Source organism: Amphiprion ocellaris, chromosome 23 (genome assembly GCF_022539595.1).
Source record: "Amphiprion ocellaris isolate individual 3 ecotype Okinawa chromosome 23, ASM2253959v1, whole genome shotgun sequence".
Lineage (NCBI taxonomy): Eukaryota > Metazoa > Chordata > Actinopteri > Pomacentridae > Amphiprion > Amphiprion ocellaris.
This window is the reverse complement of record NC_072788.1, coordinates 1765581-1785977: the sequence shown is the minus strand read 5'-3', so window position 1 is coordinate 1785977 and position 20397 is coordinate 1765581. Positions and strand designations below refer to the sequence as shown.

General features: G+C 37.4%; 3 protein-coding genes across 9 annotated transcripts in view; 2 read left to right on the top strand and 1 right to left on the bottom strand.

Annotated features, from left to right (window-relative positions):
- Window positions 1-6401, bottom strand: part of ttc29 (tetratricopeptide repeat domain 29) — a 19409-nt gene extending 13008 nt beyond the window's left edge. For 4 of the 6 annotated variants that reach the window (XM_055007508.1, XM_055007507.1, XM_035958536.2 and 1 more), the window contains exon 1: window positions 6082-6311. The gene's annotated coding sequence lies outside the window, so the exon portion shown is untranslated. Of the gene's footprint in view, window positions 1-6081 lie in introns of all 6 variants that reach the window. The other 2 variants (XM_055007505.1, XM_035958540.2) reach the window with 1 other exon arrangement.
- LOC111583537 (endothelin-1 receptor-like) lies at window positions 613-11669 on the top strand. Of its 2 annotated transcripts, none has more exons than XM_023292675.3 (8): window positions 613-738; window positions 2922-3661; window positions 4623-4750; window positions 5546-5744; window positions 6076-6228; window positions 6309-6442; window positions 7412-7520; window positions 9994-11669. In XM_023292675.3, exons 2-8 carry the CDS (start codon window positions 3119-3121, stop codon window positions 10090-10092), a joined length of 1365 nt encoding a protein of 454 aa, XP_023148443.1. In that variant the 5' UTR covers window positions 613-738; window positions 2922-3118; the 3' UTR covers window positions 10093-11669. The 2 variants fall into 2 exon arrangements, with proteins under 2 accessions (XP_023148443.1, XP_054863479.1); XM_055007504.1 differs by lacking the exon at window positions 613-738 and adding an exon at window positions 2418-2436.
- A 2688-nt stretch (window positions 11670-14357) lies between these two features.
- LOC111583584 (transmembrane protein 184C-like) lies at window positions 14358-19828 on the top strand. The gene is made up of 11 exons (XM_023292757.3): window positions 14358-14492; window positions 14576-14706; window positions 14786-14822; window positions 14911-15116; window positions 16064-16138; window positions 16235-16328; window positions 16450-16562; window positions 17024-17123; window positions 17783-17860; window positions 18103-18196; window positions 19326-19828. The coding sequence occupies exons 1-11, from the start codon at window positions 14376-14378 to the stop codon at window positions 19595-19597; spliced, it is 1317 nt and encodes a 438-aa protein (XP_023148525.1). The 5' UTR covers window positions 14358-14375; the 3' UTR covers window positions 19598-19828.
- The last annotated feature ends 569 nt before the right edge of the window (window positions 19829-20397 follow it).

Sequence of the window (20397 nt, the reverse complement as noted above, 5' to 3'; positions counted from 1 at the left end):
TTAATTTTTGTTGATTTGTCTCGTTTTTGTCGTTTTGTGTCTCTTTTCTGTTGTTTTGTCTTGTTTTTGCCAATTTTTGTCTCCTTTTGTGTCATTTGTCACGTTTTTTGCCTTGTTTTGTTGTTTTGTGTCTTGTTTTTAACATTTTGTGTCTCGTTTTTGTCATTGTGTGTCTCGTTTTTGTCGTTTTGTCTTGTTTTTGTCGTTTTGACATTTTGACATTTTTAACCCCTCCTTGCTTTGTTCTGGGGTTCAGAAGTCGACCAACATCCGTGTCTGATTAAAATCTTATTAACTGCTGTAAATGTTCTTACTGTTCTCATAACGTTTGTTGAGATGCTGCATGTTGGAGGAGATGAACAGTAAAATCTACACGCCGTCATAAAGCACGTCTGGCATCAGTTGTATTCAAACGCTCGTGACGCTGCCGTAAATTTTACTGCTTCAGTTTCCACAACATGGTTTCATCAATAAACTCTGAAGGGGGAGAAGCGTCTCTGTTTCATTTACGGACAGTAAAAAACTCACGACTTCACAGCATTTACGAGACGTTCAGGCAGAAACAGAGGAGGAGGTGTGGAGAGAGGAGGGCAGGGAGGAGCTTTTATCACCGTCACAAAGAGAAAGAGAAGCTGAATCCATCATCAGATCACAGATCATCCTGTTGCTGCTGCTGTTAGAGATCTGAAGGATTTAATTTAACCAGAAACACTGAAGGAGACGCACAAACACCAGCTGGTGAGTCCTCATCTGTTAACATTCATTCTGATGCAAACTTTAAGCTCTGAAGGAAGATTTTAGTCCCTTAATGTTGTAGATTTCATGGATATTCAGCCTCATATTTACACTGGAACTAGTTTTATTTCTCTCCTTTAACTTCCTTCAGTTTTCAGGAAACACTTGATCTTTGTTTCCGTCATCTGAGAGAAGAGTTTGTTTAATCTGAGATCAAACTCAGATTAAACATCCGTTCTTCCTTCAGAACAGTTTATTTAAGAACCGACTAAAATCACAGCACTTAACCCTCCTGTTGTCCTCATTTACGAGCACCAAAAAATATTGTTTCCTTGTCTGAAAAACATCCAAAAATTTAAAAAAAAAAAAAAATTCCCAAAATTTCTGAAAATTTGTAAAACCTTCAGGAAGAAAATTCCAATAATTTCTGAAAAGTTTCCATTGAAAGTTTTATTTGAAAAAAAAAAAATCCCTAAATTTGGCAAGAAAATTCTTGAAAATATTTTCAAAAAATGAGTAAAAATCTTCCAAAAAAATCCTAAAAATATCTAAAGTGATTCCATATATATCAGTAAAACTTCTAATATTTTCTTTAAGAACATTCACATAAAAATCAACCAAAATCCAGTGAAATTCGCTGGATTTTGGTTGATTTTTTGTGAATGTTCTTAAGAAACATTTTTAACATTTCTTTTTTTTAGCAAAAAATGTACAAAGATTTCCCAAAAATGTTGAAAATGTGGACATCAGAAGTTTCACTGTGAAAATATAGATTTTTTTCACATTTTTAAACTTTAAAACGGGTCAATGTGACTCGCAGGACGACACGAGGGTTAAGAAGTGACTAAATCACAGCACTTACAGCTGCCATAACCAGAGGTCCTATTTAACAGTGGAGGAAATTTTTGAAATTTGTAAACTCCAAACAGCAGCTTCTGTCTCATTTTTCTCTGCAACATAAAGTCCTGCAGCTCAGTGGAAACAGAATGAAGGAGAGAGAACTCAGAAATGTGTCTGTATGCCGACATGTCTCCATGTTGTTGTTTTGTGCCTTGTTCGTATCATTTTGTATCTTGTTAGGACCTAAAAAACGAGAGACAGAATTAAAAAAACGAGCCCATAAAACAATACAAAGACACTAAACAACAAAAACAGAACCCAATATGACACAAATGAGACACAAAATTGTACAATTTTTGTAATTTTGCCTCATTAGTGTTGCTTTAAGTCTCCTATATATCATTTTGTGTCTCGTTTCTGTTATTTTGTGTCTTGTTTTTGTTGTTTTGTGTCTTGTTATAACCTAAAATGACAAAAACAAGAGAAAAAATTTCAAAAACAAGACATAAAATGATACAACTTTTGTTGCTTTGTGACTGTTTTTTGTCATTTTGTAACTAATTTGTATCCCATTTGTCATTTTGTGTCTCGTTTTTGTTCATTTTGGGTTTTGATTTTGTTGTTTTTTTGTTTTGTTAGGACCCAAATTGACACATATGAAAGACAAAATGTCAAAAACAAGACATAAAATGGTACAATTTTTGTAATTTTGTGTCTTATTTGTATCGTTTTGTCTTGTTTTTGTCATTTTGCCTCGTCATCATTAAATCATTTTGTGTCTCATTTGTGTTGTTTTGTGTCTTGTTAGGACCCAAAAAGACACAAACGAGAGACAAAATTACAAACGGAAGACATAAATTGGTACATTTTTTGTTGTTTTGTGTCTGCTTTTTTGTCATTTTGTATCTAATTTGTATCCCATTTGTCATTTTGTGTCTTGTTTGTGTTGTTTTGTGTCTTATTTTTTTTACCATTTTATGGCTTGTTTTTTACATCTTGACTCTCATTTGTGTATTTTTGGGTCCTATTTTTGTTGTTTTGTGTCTCATTTTTGTCATTTTTGTTGTTTGTGTCTGTTTTTTGTCATTTTGTGTCTAATTTGTGTTGTTTTGTGTCTACCATCAGCTAGTTTCTCACTGAGTCAGGTGACTTTTGTAACTCAGAACATTTTGTTGGTCGGCAACGACTGATAAACCAGCAGCAGGATGATGCTTTTACTGGTTCTTAGAAGTTAGAAACGTCCCGTTCAACAGTAGGAACTAAATGAATCGTCTCTGATCCATTTTCACTAGAAAATGTTTCTCAGAGTGGTTCCTGATAATCAATGTCTCTTCTTTTCATTTCAGTCTGTCCATCACCGGAGAACCCTGAACACCGTCCCGGTTCTGGTCCATCCTGATGTCAGCCTCTGAAGTTCCCCAACACTGACTCTGGAGTCCAGCAGCGGGTTTGAAAAGGTTCCAAACCAGGTTCTAGCATCAAAGCGGGTTCTGGATTAGTGCTCTAGATTTCCTGCCGTGTTCTCAGGGATCAGTTCTTCAGGATGGAGTCCAGAGTCAAAGGTTCTGGTATCACAGCTGGTTCTGGGTTCTCCTCCATGCTGCTGGTTCTCTGCTTGGTGTTTGTCAGACCGGTCGGTTGCCACGGTAACTTCACATCTGAGCTGTCTCTATCAGATCTGATGATGTCGGACCTGCCCGACCTGCTCGCCACCGACCTCCCTCCAGAACCAGAGACGGATCTCCTGCAGGAGACCCTGAAGGAGGCGACGTCCTCCAACAAACCGCAGCACAAACCGGATCTAAAGGTTCCGTCTCAGTTCTCCAACCGGACCCGGCCGGTTCTGGTCCACCCGGTGTTGCCCCCCAGCTGCCTGCAGGCCACGTCCATCCGCACCTTCTTCAAGTACATCAACACGGTTCTGTCCTGCCTGATCTTCGCCGTGGGGATCGTCGGGAACGCCACGCTGCTCCGGATCATCTGCCAGAACAGAACCATGAGGAACGGACCCAACGCTCTGATCGCCAGCCTGGCACTGGGAGACCTGATCTACATCGCCATCGACATCCCCATCAACGTCTACAAGGTGTTTACATTAGCTGGTTGTTTGTTTACATTACAGCTGGTTGTTTGTTTACATCAGCAGCTGTTTATTTGTTTGCATCAGTAACTGTTAAGGCGCATCTCCACTAGATGCTATTTTCCCGCATGGCAACGCACCGCATCTGAAAATCACACAGACAGCGGGCGGTCACTCGCGGACCACAACATGGTCACGTGACAGCGCTGAGCAACAGCAGGCCGCTACGTGGTCACGTGACTGAGCTTTCAGCTGGACAGTCCTGCAGACAAGTCGGATAAACACAGCGGCTCGCATCTGGAAACGCACTGCAACCGGACCAGCATGCCACATGCGGTGTGTTTCCAGCTGCAATCCGGTGTGTTTACCTGGAGCTCATCTGCATAAAGAAGACTGACTTCTACTTTATGCAAATTTGATGCGGCATGCGGAGATTCCACGCATCGTGAAACTCTCCTCAAACTAGCCCTCGGTGAAATAAAATGAGGACAGATTCAGCTGCTGCACAGATTATTTCTCACCTCAAATGCTTTCAGAAATACTTTTCGCTGAAGTGTTTTTGAAATAAAAGAGAAAGTTTGCGGCCGAGCCGCTGTGTTTATCAGACTTGTCTGCAGGACTGTCCAGCTGAAAGCTCGGTCATGTGACCACGTAGCGGCCTGCTGTTGCTCAGTGCTGTCACGTGACCATGTTGTGGTCCGCTAGTGACCATCTACCATCAGTGCGATTTTCAGATGCAGCGCGTTGCCGTGCGGCAAAATCGCATCTAGTGGACACACACCTTTAGTGTGTCGGTGCATTGTGGGTAAAAACCGCCTCGTAGCTGTTGTGTGTCTCAGTCAGGAGGCTGAGTGTTGCTCTGATAACGGCACAAAAATATCACACTGATAACACACTGTGATAACCTGCTGTCTGTTGTGTGTCTGTGTGTGTTGTGTGTGTGTGTCTGTTGTGTGTCTGTATGCAGCTCTTGGCGATGCAGTGGCCCTTTGCTGACAGTCCGTTCGGTCTGTTCCTCTGTAAACTGTTTCCGTTCCTGCAGAAAGCTTCAGTCGGCATCACAGTTCTCAACCTGTGTGCTCTGAGTGTGGACAGGTGAGTAACAAACAACACAACACAACACAACAAAACACAACACAACAACAAGAAGCTGCTGGATGAGAATATCCCACCAGCTTCTACTGCAGGAACATTTTATGGCAACACGAACCTTCGTTTATGTTCTGACTGCAAGAACCATCCCTGCACACCCTCCGTAAGAAACCATCCCTGTAGACCCTCTGTGAGGAACCGTCCCTGTAGACCCTCTGTGAGGAACCGTCCCTGTAGACCCTCTGTGAGGAACCGTCCCTGTAGACCCTCTGTGAGGAACCGTCCCTGTAGACCTTCTGTGAGGAACCGTCCCTGTAGACCTTCTGTAAGGAACAGTCCCTGTAGACCTTCTGTAAGGAACCGTCCCTGTAGACCTTCTGTAAGGAACCGTCCCTGTAGACCTTCTGTAAGGAACCGTCCCTGTAGACCTTCTGTAAAGAACCGTCCCTGTAGACCCTCTCGAAGAAACCATCCCTGTAGACCCTCCGTGAGGAACCATCCGTGTAGACCCTCTCTAAGGAACCGTCTGTGTAGACCCTCCATGAGGAACCGTCCATGTAGACCCTCTCTAAGGAACCATCCATGTAGACCCTCCATGAGGAACCGTCCATGTAGACCCTCTCTAAGGAACCATCCGTGTAGACCCTCCATGAGGAACCGTAACTGTAAGTCCTCTGTGAGGAACCGTCCCTGTAGACCTTCTGTCAGGAACATCAGGTCATGTTCACACGATATACTGCTTCTAGAACTGACTTTGTGGAACTGAAATGTGGAGAACCTTCTAACACCTGTGCACAGGTACCGGGCCGTGGCGTCCTGGTCTCGGATCCAGGGGACAGGCGTTCCCACGGTAACGGCGGTGGAGATCGTGGTGATCTGGCTGCTGTCGGTGTTTCTGGCCGTTCCTGAGGCCGTCGGCTTCGACATGGTGAACTTCGAGTACAAGAACATCACCATGAGAACCTGCATGCTGCAGCCCAGGACACCCTTCATGACCGTGAGTCTGTTTACTGTCAGATTTAAGGTGGACTGACCGAGTTCTCGTAGAATCACCCTGTAACAGGATGAATTTAACAAATTAAGGAACCGTCCCTGTAGACCCTCAGTGAGGAACCATCCCTGTAGACCCTCTGTAAGGAACTGTCCCTGTAGACCTTCTGTAAGAAACCGTCCGAAATGATGCTGAACAGCAGCGACAGAAAAGAAACGTGTTGATTTTAAACAGATCTGTGGAACGTTCCAAAGACTGGACCTCCATCAGATGTTCTGTGTGTTTGTTTCTGTGTGTTTATGTGTGAGTTAACTGTGTGTGTTTGTGTTGGCTGCAGTTTTACCGTGATGCGAAGGACTGGTGGCTGTTTGGGTTCTACTTCTGCGTTCCCCTGCTCTGTTCTGCCGTGTTCTACGGCCTGATGACCTGTGAGATGCTGCGACACCAGAAGGGCAGCCTGAGGATCTCCCTGAGTGAACACCTGAAGCAGGTGAGAGCACACCTGAGAACAGCCGGACTCTACCTGGACGGAGGACACCTGAGTGAGGTTCTGTTCTGTTCGTGTTGCAGCGCAGAGAAGTGGCCAAAGCCGTGTTCTGCCTGGTTCTGATCTTCGCTCTGTGCTGGTTCCCTCTTCATCTAAGCCGTCTGCTGAAGAGGACGGTCTATGAATCCCACGACGCTCACCGCTGTGAGCTGCTCAAGTAGGTTCACCTGGAGGGACGCTTCCATGGGTCTGTGGAGGGGAGATGGGTTTTAGTCATTTTAGAAACACTTAGATTCTTTTTAGAAAATTTTGTCATTTTGGAGAAAGTTTAAGTCCTTTTAGACCATTTTTTAGTCATTTTAGATAAACTTTGAGTCATTTTGGAGAAAGTTTAAGTAATTCTAGACAAATTTGAGTCATTTTGGACAAATTTTACGTCTTTCTAGACCATTTATTGGCATTTTGGACAAATTTTGAGTCATTTTAGACCATTTAAAAAAAATTTTGAACAAACTTTAAGTCACTATAGACCATTTATTGGGATTATGGACAAACTTTGAGTTATTTTAGACCATTTTTTAGCCATTTTGGACAAAGTTTAAGTCATAGACAAATTTTTTGTCATTTTTGACAAATTTTAAGTCCTTTTACATCATTTTTTTGGTCATTTTAGATATTTTTTGATCATTTCAGACAAACTACGTCATTTTAGACTATTTCTTTGTCATTTTGGACAAAGCTTAAGTCTTTCTAAACTATGTTTTGTCATTTTGGACAAACTTTAAGTCTTTCTACACTATTTTTGTCATTTTGGACAAACCATAAGTCCTTCTAGACAATTTTTTAGTCATTGTGGACAACAAAACTCTTAGAATTTTTCTGACCTAAATGTTAGTCACAATTCAGTCAGTCATAACTTCATGGAGGCACCAAGAAGTGCAGAATATTTAGTTTATTACAGAATTCATTTAGAGCACACAGTTAATTTTTGACACATTTTTAAGGAGACATTTTAGCATGAAGTGACTTTGATTAAATATTCTGAGACAGACGATCAGTTGAAGTTTGTTTAGTCTGTTTTTACAGTTTCTGGAGTCATTCTGGTGATATTTAGAAGATAACATGGATTATATCAGGCTTTATGGTTCGTAGAGTTAACCCTTGGTGCTTTATCTCTTCCTAACAGTTTTCTGTTGGTGCTCGACTACTTCAGCATCAACATGGCGACCATCAACTCCTGCATCAATCCCATAATCCTCTTCTTCGTCTCCAAGAAGTTCAAAAACTGCTTCAAGGTGAGAAAAAACAGAAAGTGGTCGGAGTGTGACGCAAGATTAAATACAAATGGTTATGTGGGGTTAAGTCATTTTAGACCAATTCTTTGTAATTTTGGACACATTTTAAGTTTTTTTAGACCATGTTTTTGTCATTGTGGACAAAGTTTATGTAATTTTAGACATTTTTTTTGTCTTTTTGGACAAATATTTAGTCATTTTAGACAATTTTTAGTCATTTTGGACAAATTTTAAGTCATTTTAGATCATTTCTTAGTCATTTTGGACACACTTTAAGTCATTTTAGACCATTCTTTAGCCATTTTGGACACACTTTAAGTTTTTTTAGAAATTTTTTTCATCATTTTGATCAAACTTTAAGTCATTTAGACCATTTCATATATGACAACGTATAAGGCATTTTAGACAATTTTTTGTCATTTTTGACAAATTTTAAGTCATTTTAGACAATTTTTTTTGTAAATTTGAACATTTTAGCTAAATGTGAGAGTGAGAGACAGACAACAACCCCAAAGAAACACTGAAGGGCCACAGAGAGATGAAAGAGAATGCAAAACAACTTAAATGTAACACAGTATTACCAAAATTAAACATCCATGAAACGGGCCAAAAACCACCAAAGAAATGTTAAATAACCCAAATGACGTAGAACAACTAGATCGAGACAGAGAACCATAAAAAGATAAGAGACGATGTTTATAACGTTTGGTCCAAACAGCCGAGAGTCTCTGAGTCGCCGTGACATCACAGTGAGGTCACAGAGTCAGAGGTCGTGAGACTTGGACATAAACCCGGAGATGTTTGACTTATCTGTAGATATCTGAACCCGGAGAGGTCCTGACCCCATTAAACACTTGTATAACAGCAGCTTTTCACATTAAAAGCACTTTAAATAAGCAGAAAGTTCCTCCAGCATCTGGAAACTTTAAAACAACAACGTTCAAATCACTCAGTTCAAACCGACCTCCTGCTCAGATCTAATGCTGTGGTTTAGTCTGAAAATCTGATGTTCTGCAGACCCTCCATCCACCCCGACCTCCTCCTGCCCTTTATTAACTAAACTGTTTAAACCTGAGAGACAACAGGGATCCTACACCTCAATAATAATAATAATAATAATAATAATAATAATAATAATAATAATAATAATAATAATAATAATAATAATAATAATATGAAGAAGAATCCTATCCACAACTATATATATATATATATATATATATATATATATATATATATATATATATAAATAAAAATAAAAATGATTATATATATATATATAATCATTATATATATATATATATAAATAAATAAAAATAAAAATGATTATATATATATATATAATCATTATATATATATATATATATATATATATATATATAAAAATAATGATTATATTATTCTTAATTTATTTTGATTATGATTATTATTATAATTGTATTAAAATTAATAACATAATCATAAAAACAATAAATTGTTTTTATGATTATGTTATTCTAATATTATTGTGTTAAAAAGAATAGAAATAATAATCTCATTATTATTTTTATTCATAATTATTATTAGAAGTAGTAGTAATAATCATTATAAGCATATTATTATTAATATAATAATTACAATAATGATGATGATAATAATAATAATGATAATAATAGTAATAATAATTATTATTATAATAGTAAATAGTAATATATTGTTATTATAATTATATTATTATTGCTATTATTGTGTTAATAATAATGTAAATATAATGTCTTTATTCTTATTGTTTTTTAATAACAATGTACTGTTAGTATGATTACAATAATAATAAATATAATTTATTAGTAACAATAATTCTTAGAATAATTGTAGAAATATAGGATTATTAATATAATAATAATAATAATAATAATAATAATAATAATAATAATAATAATAATAATAATAATAATAATAATAATGTTATTATTACTATTCTTATTATTACTATTATTGTATTATTAATAATAATGCAAATAATTATTTCATTATTTTTATTATGTTACAAATTTATTATGTTTTGTTATATGTTAAATGAACCTAACATGTTGAAGTACTGAGATTAAGAAGCCACAGTATTATTTATGGTGTGATTTTACTGGAATGATTTTCAAATTATTGATTAAACCAGCACAGAAATGATGTAAAATGCCATTTGTCTATGTCTAAAATGACTAAAAGTTTGCCCAAAATGACAAAAAAGGGTCTAAAATTACTTAAAATTAATCCAGAATGACTAAAAAAAAACGATCTAATGCATATTAAGTCTGAGACATTACAGAGTTTGTAATTATGCAGATTAACGTGATGATTTAGAGCTGAAGTTTGGACCTTACACAGCACCGTAACAGTTTGGTGTTAGAGGAATGTAATTTGTTGGATACAGCACTGAAAAAACTGAGCATTTAATAGCTTTTTACTCTGTCTGTGTGTTTGTCTGTCTGTCCGTCAGTCTTGTCTGTGCTGCTGGTGTTATTCTGGTTCTCTGTCCAACAGTCTTCTTCCCCTCCACCTTGGAACCAGTCTACAGTACAAACACACCGAACACTGAGCAGCTCCAGGACTTAGTCTGCACCATTTAGCCTGTATTATACTGTATTTATTCTGGACAAATGTTCAACTTTTATCACAGGTTCACGTCCGATGTGTGAAACAATCACTCTGTTTGGGTCAGAAGTCACTGAATAAAGACATATTTATGTGGCCACCATGGACAGCTCAATGAACAACACAAATATACTGAAGTTTATCCCAGACAGAGAGACAAAACGACCACAAACAGACACACAATGACGACAACGAGACACAAAATGAGGACTGAGACACAAAAAGACACAAAATGGCGACTAAGAGACAAAAAATATACAAATGAGGCACAAAATGACCATGAGAACTTGTAAAATAATCAAAATGAGACACCAAACGCTTGAAATTTCAGTGCAAACAACCACAAAGAGACAGAACCAGACATAAAATAACACAAATGCACAAAGAAGAGCTGCACAGATATGTAAAATGTCCAGAATGAGACACAAAACAACAGAAATTAACTTTAAACAATCACAAAAAGAACCAAAGAAACACAAAACAACCATGAAAAGGTGGAAAATAGTCCAAAAAAGATATAATGTGGATGACAAAAAGACATGAGATCAACACAATGATCACAAAGAGACAAAATATGGCAACAAAGACACACAAAATGGCAACAAAGACACTCAAAATGGCAACTAAGACACACAAAATGGCAACTGAGACAAAAAATGGCAACAAAGAGAAATCAAATGGCAACAAAGAGACTCAAAATGGCAACTAAGACACATAAAATGGCAACTAATAGACAAAAAATGGCAACAAAGAGACACCAAATGGCAACTAAGAGACACAAAATGGCGACAAAAACGGCAACAAAGAGACACAAAATGGCAACTAAGAGACACAAAATGACCATGAGAACTTGTAAAACAACCAAAATGAGACACAAAGTTATTGAAATCTCAGTGCAAACAACCACAAAGAAACAAAATCAGAGACAAAATAACACAAATGCGACACGAAATGACCTCAAAAACACAAAGAGCTGCACAGAGATATAAAATGACCAAAATGAGACACAAAACAACTAAAATTAACTTTAAACAACCACAAAGAGAAGCAAAGAAACTCAAAACAACCATGAAAAAGTGGAAAACAGTCCAAATGTGGAAGACAAAAAGAGACGGGATCAACAGAATGATCACAAAGAGATATAAAATGGCAACTAAGAGACACAAATTGGAAAATAAGAGACAAAAAAAGACACACGTGAGACACAAAATGACCAAACTGGGGCCAAAAACAACCACAAATGTTCTTTGTGGTCCGTCCATGGTGAGTCCAGAGACTGAAACAGAACCAGTTCAGTGTGGAGGAACCTGATTGGTTGAACTGGAGCTGTGGTCCAATTAGAGAGTTTTAACTTCGGGTCACTTATTGTATTTATTTCCATGTTTTATGTGTTAAAAGTTTCAGTGGATTCAGATATATTCAGAAAATGAAGCAGTTTTCTGTCGTTTCTCTGACTTTCAGCTGATTTATTGTATTTAATTAAATGTATATTTCTCAATAAAACAAGATTCTCTAACTGCTGAGGTTTTCTTTGTGTCTTCATTAGTTTTCCACTAATTAAAAGCTGCAGTACAAACTCAGCCATGTGTTTCCCAGATGAAGATTCTGCAGCAGAACTCAGAGTTCATCTAAAGTCAACATCATCAGTTCATATTTATCTTATGAGTTTTTACCTCATAATTGGGAATTTTTCAATCAGAAATTGAATCTGCAATTTATAATTTTTTAAAAACACTTTTTAAAGCAGAATTTTTATGCTTCATATCTGTTATAATAATTTTTTTAACACATACTTTCGACTCTTTAAATGACACTTTAATTTGATAATGACTAGTTAATACATGAATTAGATTTTCATTGGTCTATTAAACTAAAATGTTGTTTTTTATTATTTGTTAATTCGGACTTTGATTGCATATTTTTACTTTCATTATTTTGAATTTTTAAATGTTACCACTTAATTTAACATCTAATGTTTTATTTTTAATATCATAATTTTAACCCCAGAAATTTTATTTTTGCCTAATAATTCTTCATTTTTTTTATTTATTTATTTTTATTCTGATTGTATCTATTTTCATTTATCTTTAACTTTTTTTAGTATTCTGACTGTATTTTTATTTTTATTTATCTTTAATCTTTTTTTATTATTCTGACACTTTTTTATTTTTATTTATCTTTTTTTATTATTCTGACCGTATTTTTATTTTTATTTATCTTTAATATTTTTTATTATTCTGACACAATTTTTTATTTTTATTTATCTTTAATTTTTTCTATTATTCTGACCCCGTTATTTTTGAAAAACAAAAAACTTATATGTTTCTCTCAGTGGCAGATCTTTTTTTTTTTTTTGTTTTTAAATTCTTAAATCAAGACGAGTGTTTACTTTTTGGTGTGTCTGCGCCGCTTTTCTGCGCATCACGTGACTGTGGCGGAGCGTCATCGCGGTGACGTATGAGCTAACGGTATCGATAACGGCAGGACAAACGGACAGCAGCCGCAGCCTCCACCTTACCGGAGGGTGATCGATCCATCAGTCCGCTGATCGGACGGCTCTACCGGTATCAGACGAGCGGAGACCCGGTCCGGTCCGGTTCGGTCCGGTCTGGTGGAGGAGGAGGATGCGTTGCCTGGTAACAGCAGCAGGTCTGAAGATAGAAACAGGCCGAGAGTCGCTCTGAGAGAATCTGCAGCTGCTTCTTCTTCTTCTCTCCGGTTATTTATGAGTTTTATTTATTTCAGATGTTTTCAGAAACAGGAAGTGTCTCTGATTGTTGTTGTCATGATTTAGTTTTAAATATTAATATTCAGGAGAAGCTTCACGTTTGTTTACAGGTTTCTGAGTGTTTAATGTTTAATTTCACAGGTTAAATTTACAGCAGCTTCATTTTTCATCCATCCAGATGTTTTAATGGAACAACCAGCTGTTCAGATGGCGTGTTTATGTTAATAACAAAAATTTTATGAAACTGATTTTTACCACAAAGTTCAGTTTAGGTGAATTTTAGAGCTGGATTTAGAAATTAGTCTCACTGACAGTTAGAGCCTAATTAAAGTTGTTTGATTTAGATTTTTTTTAATTAATTTATCTTTTTTTAAAAAATTTCACTGTTTATTTTTTCTTAATTTATGTCATATTTTAGATTTTTAGAACTTATATTTTTTCCTCATAATTCTAAATGTTTACCACATTTCATCTCAAATTTTAAGTATTTTTAAAATTACTTATCTTACATTTCTTTTTAAATCTTGGTCTCTTTTTTTAACATCGCAGTTTGTGTTTTTACTTTTTGAAAATCTTCACCTCATTTCTAAAAAATCTCAGTTCATATTTTTTTCTCAATTTATGTCATATTTTTGATTTTTTAACTCATATTTTTTCCTCATAATTCTAAATGTTTACCACATTTTCATCTCTAATTTTAAATACTTTTAAAATCACTTATCTCTTATTTTTTTGAAAATCTTGGTCTCTTTTTTAATCTTGCAATTCGTATTTTTTTAACTTAATTAGTTTATAACTTAAAAAATACAATTTTAATGTTTACTTCACGTTGTGTGTTTAATTGCATAATGTTTTTAATGTGATCAATTCATGCCACAATTAAGACTTTTTTATTTCATATTTTTTAACATTTTTATGTCATAATTTTAAAATTTTGCCACATTTTAATCCTAAACTTTGGACCTTTTGCCAGTATTTATTACTGTTTCTCATTATTTTTACTTTTAATCTTGATCTATTTTTTATTGTATAATTTTTTTTGTCTCAATTTTTGTGCCATATTTTAGATCATTTATCTAATTTTTAATAAATATTTAACATATTTAACTCACATATTTGATTTTTTAAAGAACTTAAATTAATTTCTTTAGCTAATTTATTTAATTCTTTAGACATGTGTTTTTCATGTCTTGTTTTAAAAATTCTGCAACATTTCACACCACAACATCTCAGCAGGTTCCTCTAACAGAATATAACTTTGCAGAATCACTCATTTCAAAGTTATCTTATACAGGTCAGAATAAAACCAGTTTTATATTCAGATTTATGTATATTTTGCTTAACAGAATGAATAAAATCAGTTTCATATTCAGATTTATGTGCATTTTGCTGATCAGAATGAATAAAAAGCATGAATAAGGACTGCTGCTGTGTAACTCCACCTGTCCTCTGGCGTTCAGGATGAACCTGTAGTCGGAGCTCAGGGTGAAGCCGCCGTCATGCCGTGTTCCTGTGCAGAGTGGAGGAGGTGGATCCGTCCTCTGGTTCTGGTTCTGTACGCTCTGCTGCTGGTGGCCGTTCTGCCGCTCTGCATCTGGGAGCTTCAGAAAGACAAGGTTCCTCCTCGTTCTGCTGCAGCAGAGACAGAACGCTGAGCAGAAACAGCAGATCTTTATGCTGCTCTATGTTCTATGTTCAGGTGGGGACTCACAGTAAAGCCTGGTTCATCGCCGGCGTGTTTGTGTTCCTCACCATACCCATCTCTCTGTGGGGCATCCTGCAGCACATGGTCCACTACACCCAGCCGGAGCTGCAGAAACCCATCATCAGGTAAACACACCTGCTGTACGCCAACATAAACACAAACACACAACCAGGTGAGTCCTATAACCCTCTGTCTTTTCTCCAGGATACTGTGGATGGTTCCGATCTACAGTCTGGACAGTGTGAGTCATTAAACACACCGTGATTATTCCTGTTTCCATCTAATGACCTCCCGTCATCTGAGCTGAATGTGTTCTCTGGTCCTCTCAGTGGCTGGCTCTGCGCTACCCCAGCCTGGCCATCTACGTGGACACCTGCAGGGAGTGCTACGAGGCCTACGTCATCTACAACTTCCTGGTGTTCCTGCTCAACTTCCTCAGCAACCAGTATCCCAGTCTGGTCATGATGCTGGAGGTGCAGCAGCAGCAGCCCCATCTTCCCCCGCTCTGCTGCTGCCCCCCCTGGCCGATGGGAGAGTAAGAGCAGGGCGACATGGGGGGGGGGGGGGGGGGGGGGGGCAGCACCGGCCAATTATAAGCAATAATAACCAACGATAATCAGTGATTAACCAACAATAACTAACCAATGATAACGAATGATAGCAATGGAAAAACACAGATAACCAATGATAACCACTGATAACTAATGATAGCCACAGATACTAATAATAACCAATGATTAACCAATGATAACCAACAATAACCAATGAAAACTAATGATAACCAACGATAATCAATGATATCAATAATAACCAATGATTAACCAACAATAAATAACCAATGATAGCAATGGAAAAACACAGATAACCACTGATAGCCACAGATAACCAATGATAACCAATGACAAATAATAACCAATGATACCAATAATAACCACTGATAACCAATGATAATTGATGAAAAAGACAGATAACCAATAATAACCAATGATAACCAACAACAACTAACCAACGATTACCAGTGATAAGCAATGACAACTAATAATAACTAATTATAATAAAACACTGATAACCAACGAAAACCAACGATATCAATAATAACCAATGATTAACCAACAATAACCAATGAAAAACACAGATAACCAATGATAACCGATGACATCAATAATAACCAGTGATACCAATAATAACCAATGATTAACCAATGAAAACCAACATTAACAAACCAATGATACCAGTGAGAAGCAATGATGACCAATAATAACTAATTATAACCACTGATAACCAATGATAGCCACTGGTAACCACTGATAGCGAATGAAAACCCATGATATCCAATGAAAAACAGTGAAGACCAATTATACCAATAATGAGTAGTTATAACCAGAGATAACCACAGACAAACACCGATAGCCAACAATAACCAGTGATATCCAACGACAACCAATGATAACCAACAATAACCCACCTCTGTGTCTCCCTCAGGGTGCTGCTGTTCAGGTGTAAACTGGGAGTCCTACAGTACACCGTGGTCCGGCCCGTAACCACGGTGATAGCACTGTAAGTATCCTACTGTAACCATGATAGCGGCACTGTAAATTTACCTCTGTAACCGCGGTAACATCCCCTTGATGTTCCCCACTCGTGTGTCTGCAGCATCTGTCAGCTGTGTGGAGTTTATGATGAAGCTAACTTCAGCTTCAGGAATGCCTGGTCCTACCTGGTCATCATCAACAACATCTCACAGCTGGTAAACACACAACAGGAAGTGACCTCAAACTCAGCCTGAACCACATTCACTCAAGAAGAAGTTACTTTTACCAGTTAGTCTAACGTCTACTGACTTCAGTTTCCTTCCTGTCCGTCCACAGTTTGCCATGTACTGTCTGGTTCTGCTTTATCGAGCTCTGAAGGAGGAGTTAACTCCCATCAGGCCTGTGGGCAAATTCCTCTGCGTCAAACTGGTTGTGTTCGTCTCATTCTGGTAAGACTGGAACCTTCAGAATCAGTTGGTTTGTATAACTAATGAAAACATGCAAAGTTTTACCTTCATACTTGAATACTTTCAGAGTTCCAAGTCCTTGAAATACCTGGAGGTGGGTCCAGATTTATCACTTTTTAAAGAACTTTTTCCATCATTTCTGAGCTTCAGAACTTCATCAGTCCAGCAGATAGACATGACATTTTAGGATGAAAAACACATTTGAGTTCTGGTAAAAACTACAACCAAATCAGTTTTACTTCCTCTTCAGGTGTCAATCTAAAGACTAAATCTTAGATACCAAGATTACACATCATCACTGTTCAATCTGAGGATGAAACAGAACAAACTGATAGAACCAGAGCTGAACACTATCAGAGGAGGATCTAAAAGACTCTCAGACAAGCTCTGAATGCTGCTAACTGGTTTGAAACGTGTGACTGATGTTCTGACTTCCTCCTCAGGCAGGCGGTGTTCATAGCGTTCCTGGTGAAGGTGGGTGTGATCTCGGACAAACACACCTGGGACTGGGACAGTGTGGAGGCTGTGGCCACTGGACTACAGGTACATTCAGAAACCAACAGACCATAATGTTGACTCATATTATGCTGTTGTGGACCTTCAAAGCAAAAGTTGTTTATAAAAAATTAATGTCTGAACCTTGACGTCATCTTAGCCAGCTTGTTTTTTGTTTTTTTTTTGATGGTGACTCCACTATAAAGCATACTCAGCTCTATAATCTATTTTCCTAAATATTTACTAAAATTTACTAAATGACCATCAAGCTGTGCTGAAGGAGACTTAAAACTACAGATTAAGTTTAAATGTTTACTGAGGTAACAAAACAAGTGAGAAAAAATGACTAATTTCCTCAGACTTCTACATAATCAGACTACTCCTATCAAGCAGGGGAGTCGCCCCCTGCTGGCTGGTGGACAGAATGCAGGTTCAAAGCTTCACTCTTCAGACATTTCAGCCTACCTCCATCTACTTTATACAGACAATGATTTATTCAGGTTTTGGTAAATATTCACATTTTTAGACACAGAAAATTCTTTTCATACTTGGTTATGGAACCAGATTATCAAAATTGAAATGTCATGGAGTGCTGTTCATCAAACTGTAGTTGTTGTTTTTTTGTGTTTTTTGGTCAGTGAGAGGATCCCATTGGTTTATTTATACTGAATTAATTTTCACTCATTAACTGATTTTTTAACCAACAGGACTTCATCATCTGCATAGAGATGTTCCTGGCTGCCATTGCTCACCATTATACCTTCACCTACAAGCCCTACGTACAGGTAACTCTGTCTAATCTATGTTATCTGCCTACCTACCTACTTACCTACCTACCTATCAGTCTATCTACCTACTTACCCAACCTACCATTAACCTATCAACCAGTCTTCCTACCCATGTACCTACCTACCATTAACCAACCAACCTGTCTTGCTACCTACCTACAGTCGACCTACCTACCTACCTGTCTATGATAAAGTATATTAACGTAGTTGTTTTTTTGGCTTTTTTCACGTCCAATCAGGAAGCAGAGGAGGGGTCATGCTTCGACAGTTTTCTGGCCATGTGGGATTTTTCTGACATCAGAGCTGATGTCACAGAGCAGGTTCGCCATGTTGGTGAGTGTCAGATTATCCATTAACTAATTAGGAAAGAACAATTAGTCTGTTCACTCTCAGAAATGTCTTCTGTCAGTATGATATAGTTACAATGACAGAAAGCAGGAAAAAAATATTTGATTATCAATAAAACTAAAAAAAATCATGGAATCAGCAACATGTTTCCAAGTGTCCACAGGTGTGGTTAATTAAGGGTGTTAATTATTTTGTTTCTTTAAATATAAAATGTGCAGTTTCAAGGGTTAAACTCATCATGAATTGGTAATGTGAGCTTGTTCGCTCTTAGAGTTATTTCAAATACTTTAATAGTTACGACTCAGTTCTAAAATAAAATGTTTGGGTTAAAAAAAAAAAAAAAAATCTAGCACACCAGTTTGCATTAATCTGTTTGAGTTCAGACAACTTCTAATGACATTAAGTTCAATCAGCAAACTCCACTGAGTTAGCAGAATTAGCTTTTTTTTAAACGTATTTTTAATTGTTTTAATGGTCAGTAACATGAACGCAAATCTTTAAGTTAGTTAGGCGTTAAAATTAAGTTGTTCCAGACAGTATTTACACTTAATTTTAAAGAACTATTTCAGTGTAATGTACTTCATGATCATAATTATGAACACAGGTTTTTAAGTTGACCAACATTTAATAAACTAAGTCGGTCCAGTGACATTTCTCAATTTTTCAGTAGTTTTAGGCTTTTTCATGGTTTTGTTGATGATTTATTTTGAACTGTATTTTGTCCTCTAAGCTGTGAGTTTAGTCGGTAGAGGACAAGAACTGAAGGTGAAGAAAACTTAATTTATCTAGTTTAGTGTCTCTCAGAATCATCTTCTACCTACCTACCTACCTGCCTACCAACCCAACCTATCTACCTATATTCCTACCTACCCACCCAACCTACCTACTTTTCCTACCTACTGACTCAATCTACCTACCTACCTACCCAATCTACCTACCGACCTACCTACCAATCTTCCTTCCTACCTTCCTACCAACTTACCTACCTACCAACCAGTCTTCTGACCTACCTACCTACCTATCTACAGTCCTATCTACCAGTCTTCCTACCCAACAGTCTACCTACCAGACTCGGTTCCTGCTGTATGTTAACTATTTTTAAATTCCTCTTCAGGTCGAACCTTCCTCGGTCGACCCAACAAGATGTACTTCGGCGCCGCTGCTCGACCCGAACACACCGAACACACCGGCCTCCTCACCGCCTCCTCCCAGGACCCTGTCACCGCGGCGACCACCTCCATGCCCTCCTCCCCCTCCTCCAGTGGGCGGTACCAGGGCTTAGGCCACACCCCTGCACCCCACTCCATCTCCGCCCCTGCAGGCTTCACGTCTCCGTCCTGGGAGGACGACGGCGACACCCCGCCTCCACATCCGGCCGGCCAATGAGACGCTCCGATTAAAGCCAGAAACACATCTGGACTTCCTGCTCTGGGTGTGAAAATAAAGACAGAGAGACTCAAAGACAAACTGTGGTCTGATTGAACAGATGTAAATGTTTGAAATGTGTATTTTGATGTCAGATGTACTTTTGATAAATGTGTTTCTGAAGTGTCCTTGAGCTTGACTTTATTCTTCGTTCTGACTCACAATAAAGCAACACAACACAGTTTTAATCTCTTTCATCTTTCTGGTCGTTTTGTGCTGTTGTTTTAGGGTGGTTTTACATCTATTTGTGTTCATATTGTGTGTTTTGTAGTCTCTTTGTGGTCAGTTTGTGTCTTTTTTGTTGATTTTAGTCCTTTTGTGTTGTTGTTTTGTCTCTATATGATAGTTTTTCATCCATTTGCGTTCATTTTGTGTGTCTTTTAATCAGCATTAAACTCTGCATGTTCATTTTGTGTGTCTCTGCAGTCATTTCACTCTTATTTTGCACTATTTTTGTGGGTTTGTGTTCATTTTGTGTTTATTTTTTATGTTGTTTCTGACTCCTGCAGTCAGTCTGAGTCTCTTGTCCATTGTTTTGCATGTGTTTTTGGTCCTTTTGTGTGTCTTTGTGGTCGTTTTACATTTACTGGTCGTCAGTTTGCATCAGATTTTTTTTCTCTTTGTAGTCCTTTTGTGTATCTCTGCTGTTGTTTTGTCTTTATACGATAATTTTTCATCTATTTGTGTTCATTTTGTGCGTCTTTTAGTCAGTTTTAATCTTTTTTTCTCATTTTGTGTGTCTACAGCCATTGTACACTTAT

Bases quoted from the DNA above. Each gene is read 5' to 3' on its own strand.
- LOC111583584 (XM_023292757.3), top strand. From the start codon at position 14,376: ATGCCGTGTTCCTGTGCAGAGTGGAGGAGGTGGATCCGTCCTCTGGTT. The intron at 15,117-16,063 runs GTAAGAGCAGGG...TGTCTCCCTCAG, and splicing joins CCCCCCTGGCCGATGGGAGA to GGTGCTGCTGTTCAGGTGTA. The intron at 18,197-19,325 runs GTGAGTGTCAGA...ATTCCTCTTCAG, and splicing joins AGAGCAGGTTCGCCATGTTG to GTCGAACCTTCCTCGGTCGA.
- LOC111583537 (XM_023292675.3), top strand. From the start codon at position 3,119: ATGGAGTCCAGAGTCAAAGGTTCTGGTATCACAGCTGGTTCTGGGTTC. The intron at 4,751-5,545 runs GTGAGTAACAAA...ACCTGTGCACAG, and splicing joins TGTGCTCTGAGTGTGGACAG to GTACCGGGCCGTGGCGTCCT. The intron at 5,745-6,075 runs GTGAGTCTGTTT...TGTTGGCTGCAG, and splicing joins CCAGGACACCCTTCATGACC to TTTTACCGTGATGCGAAGGA.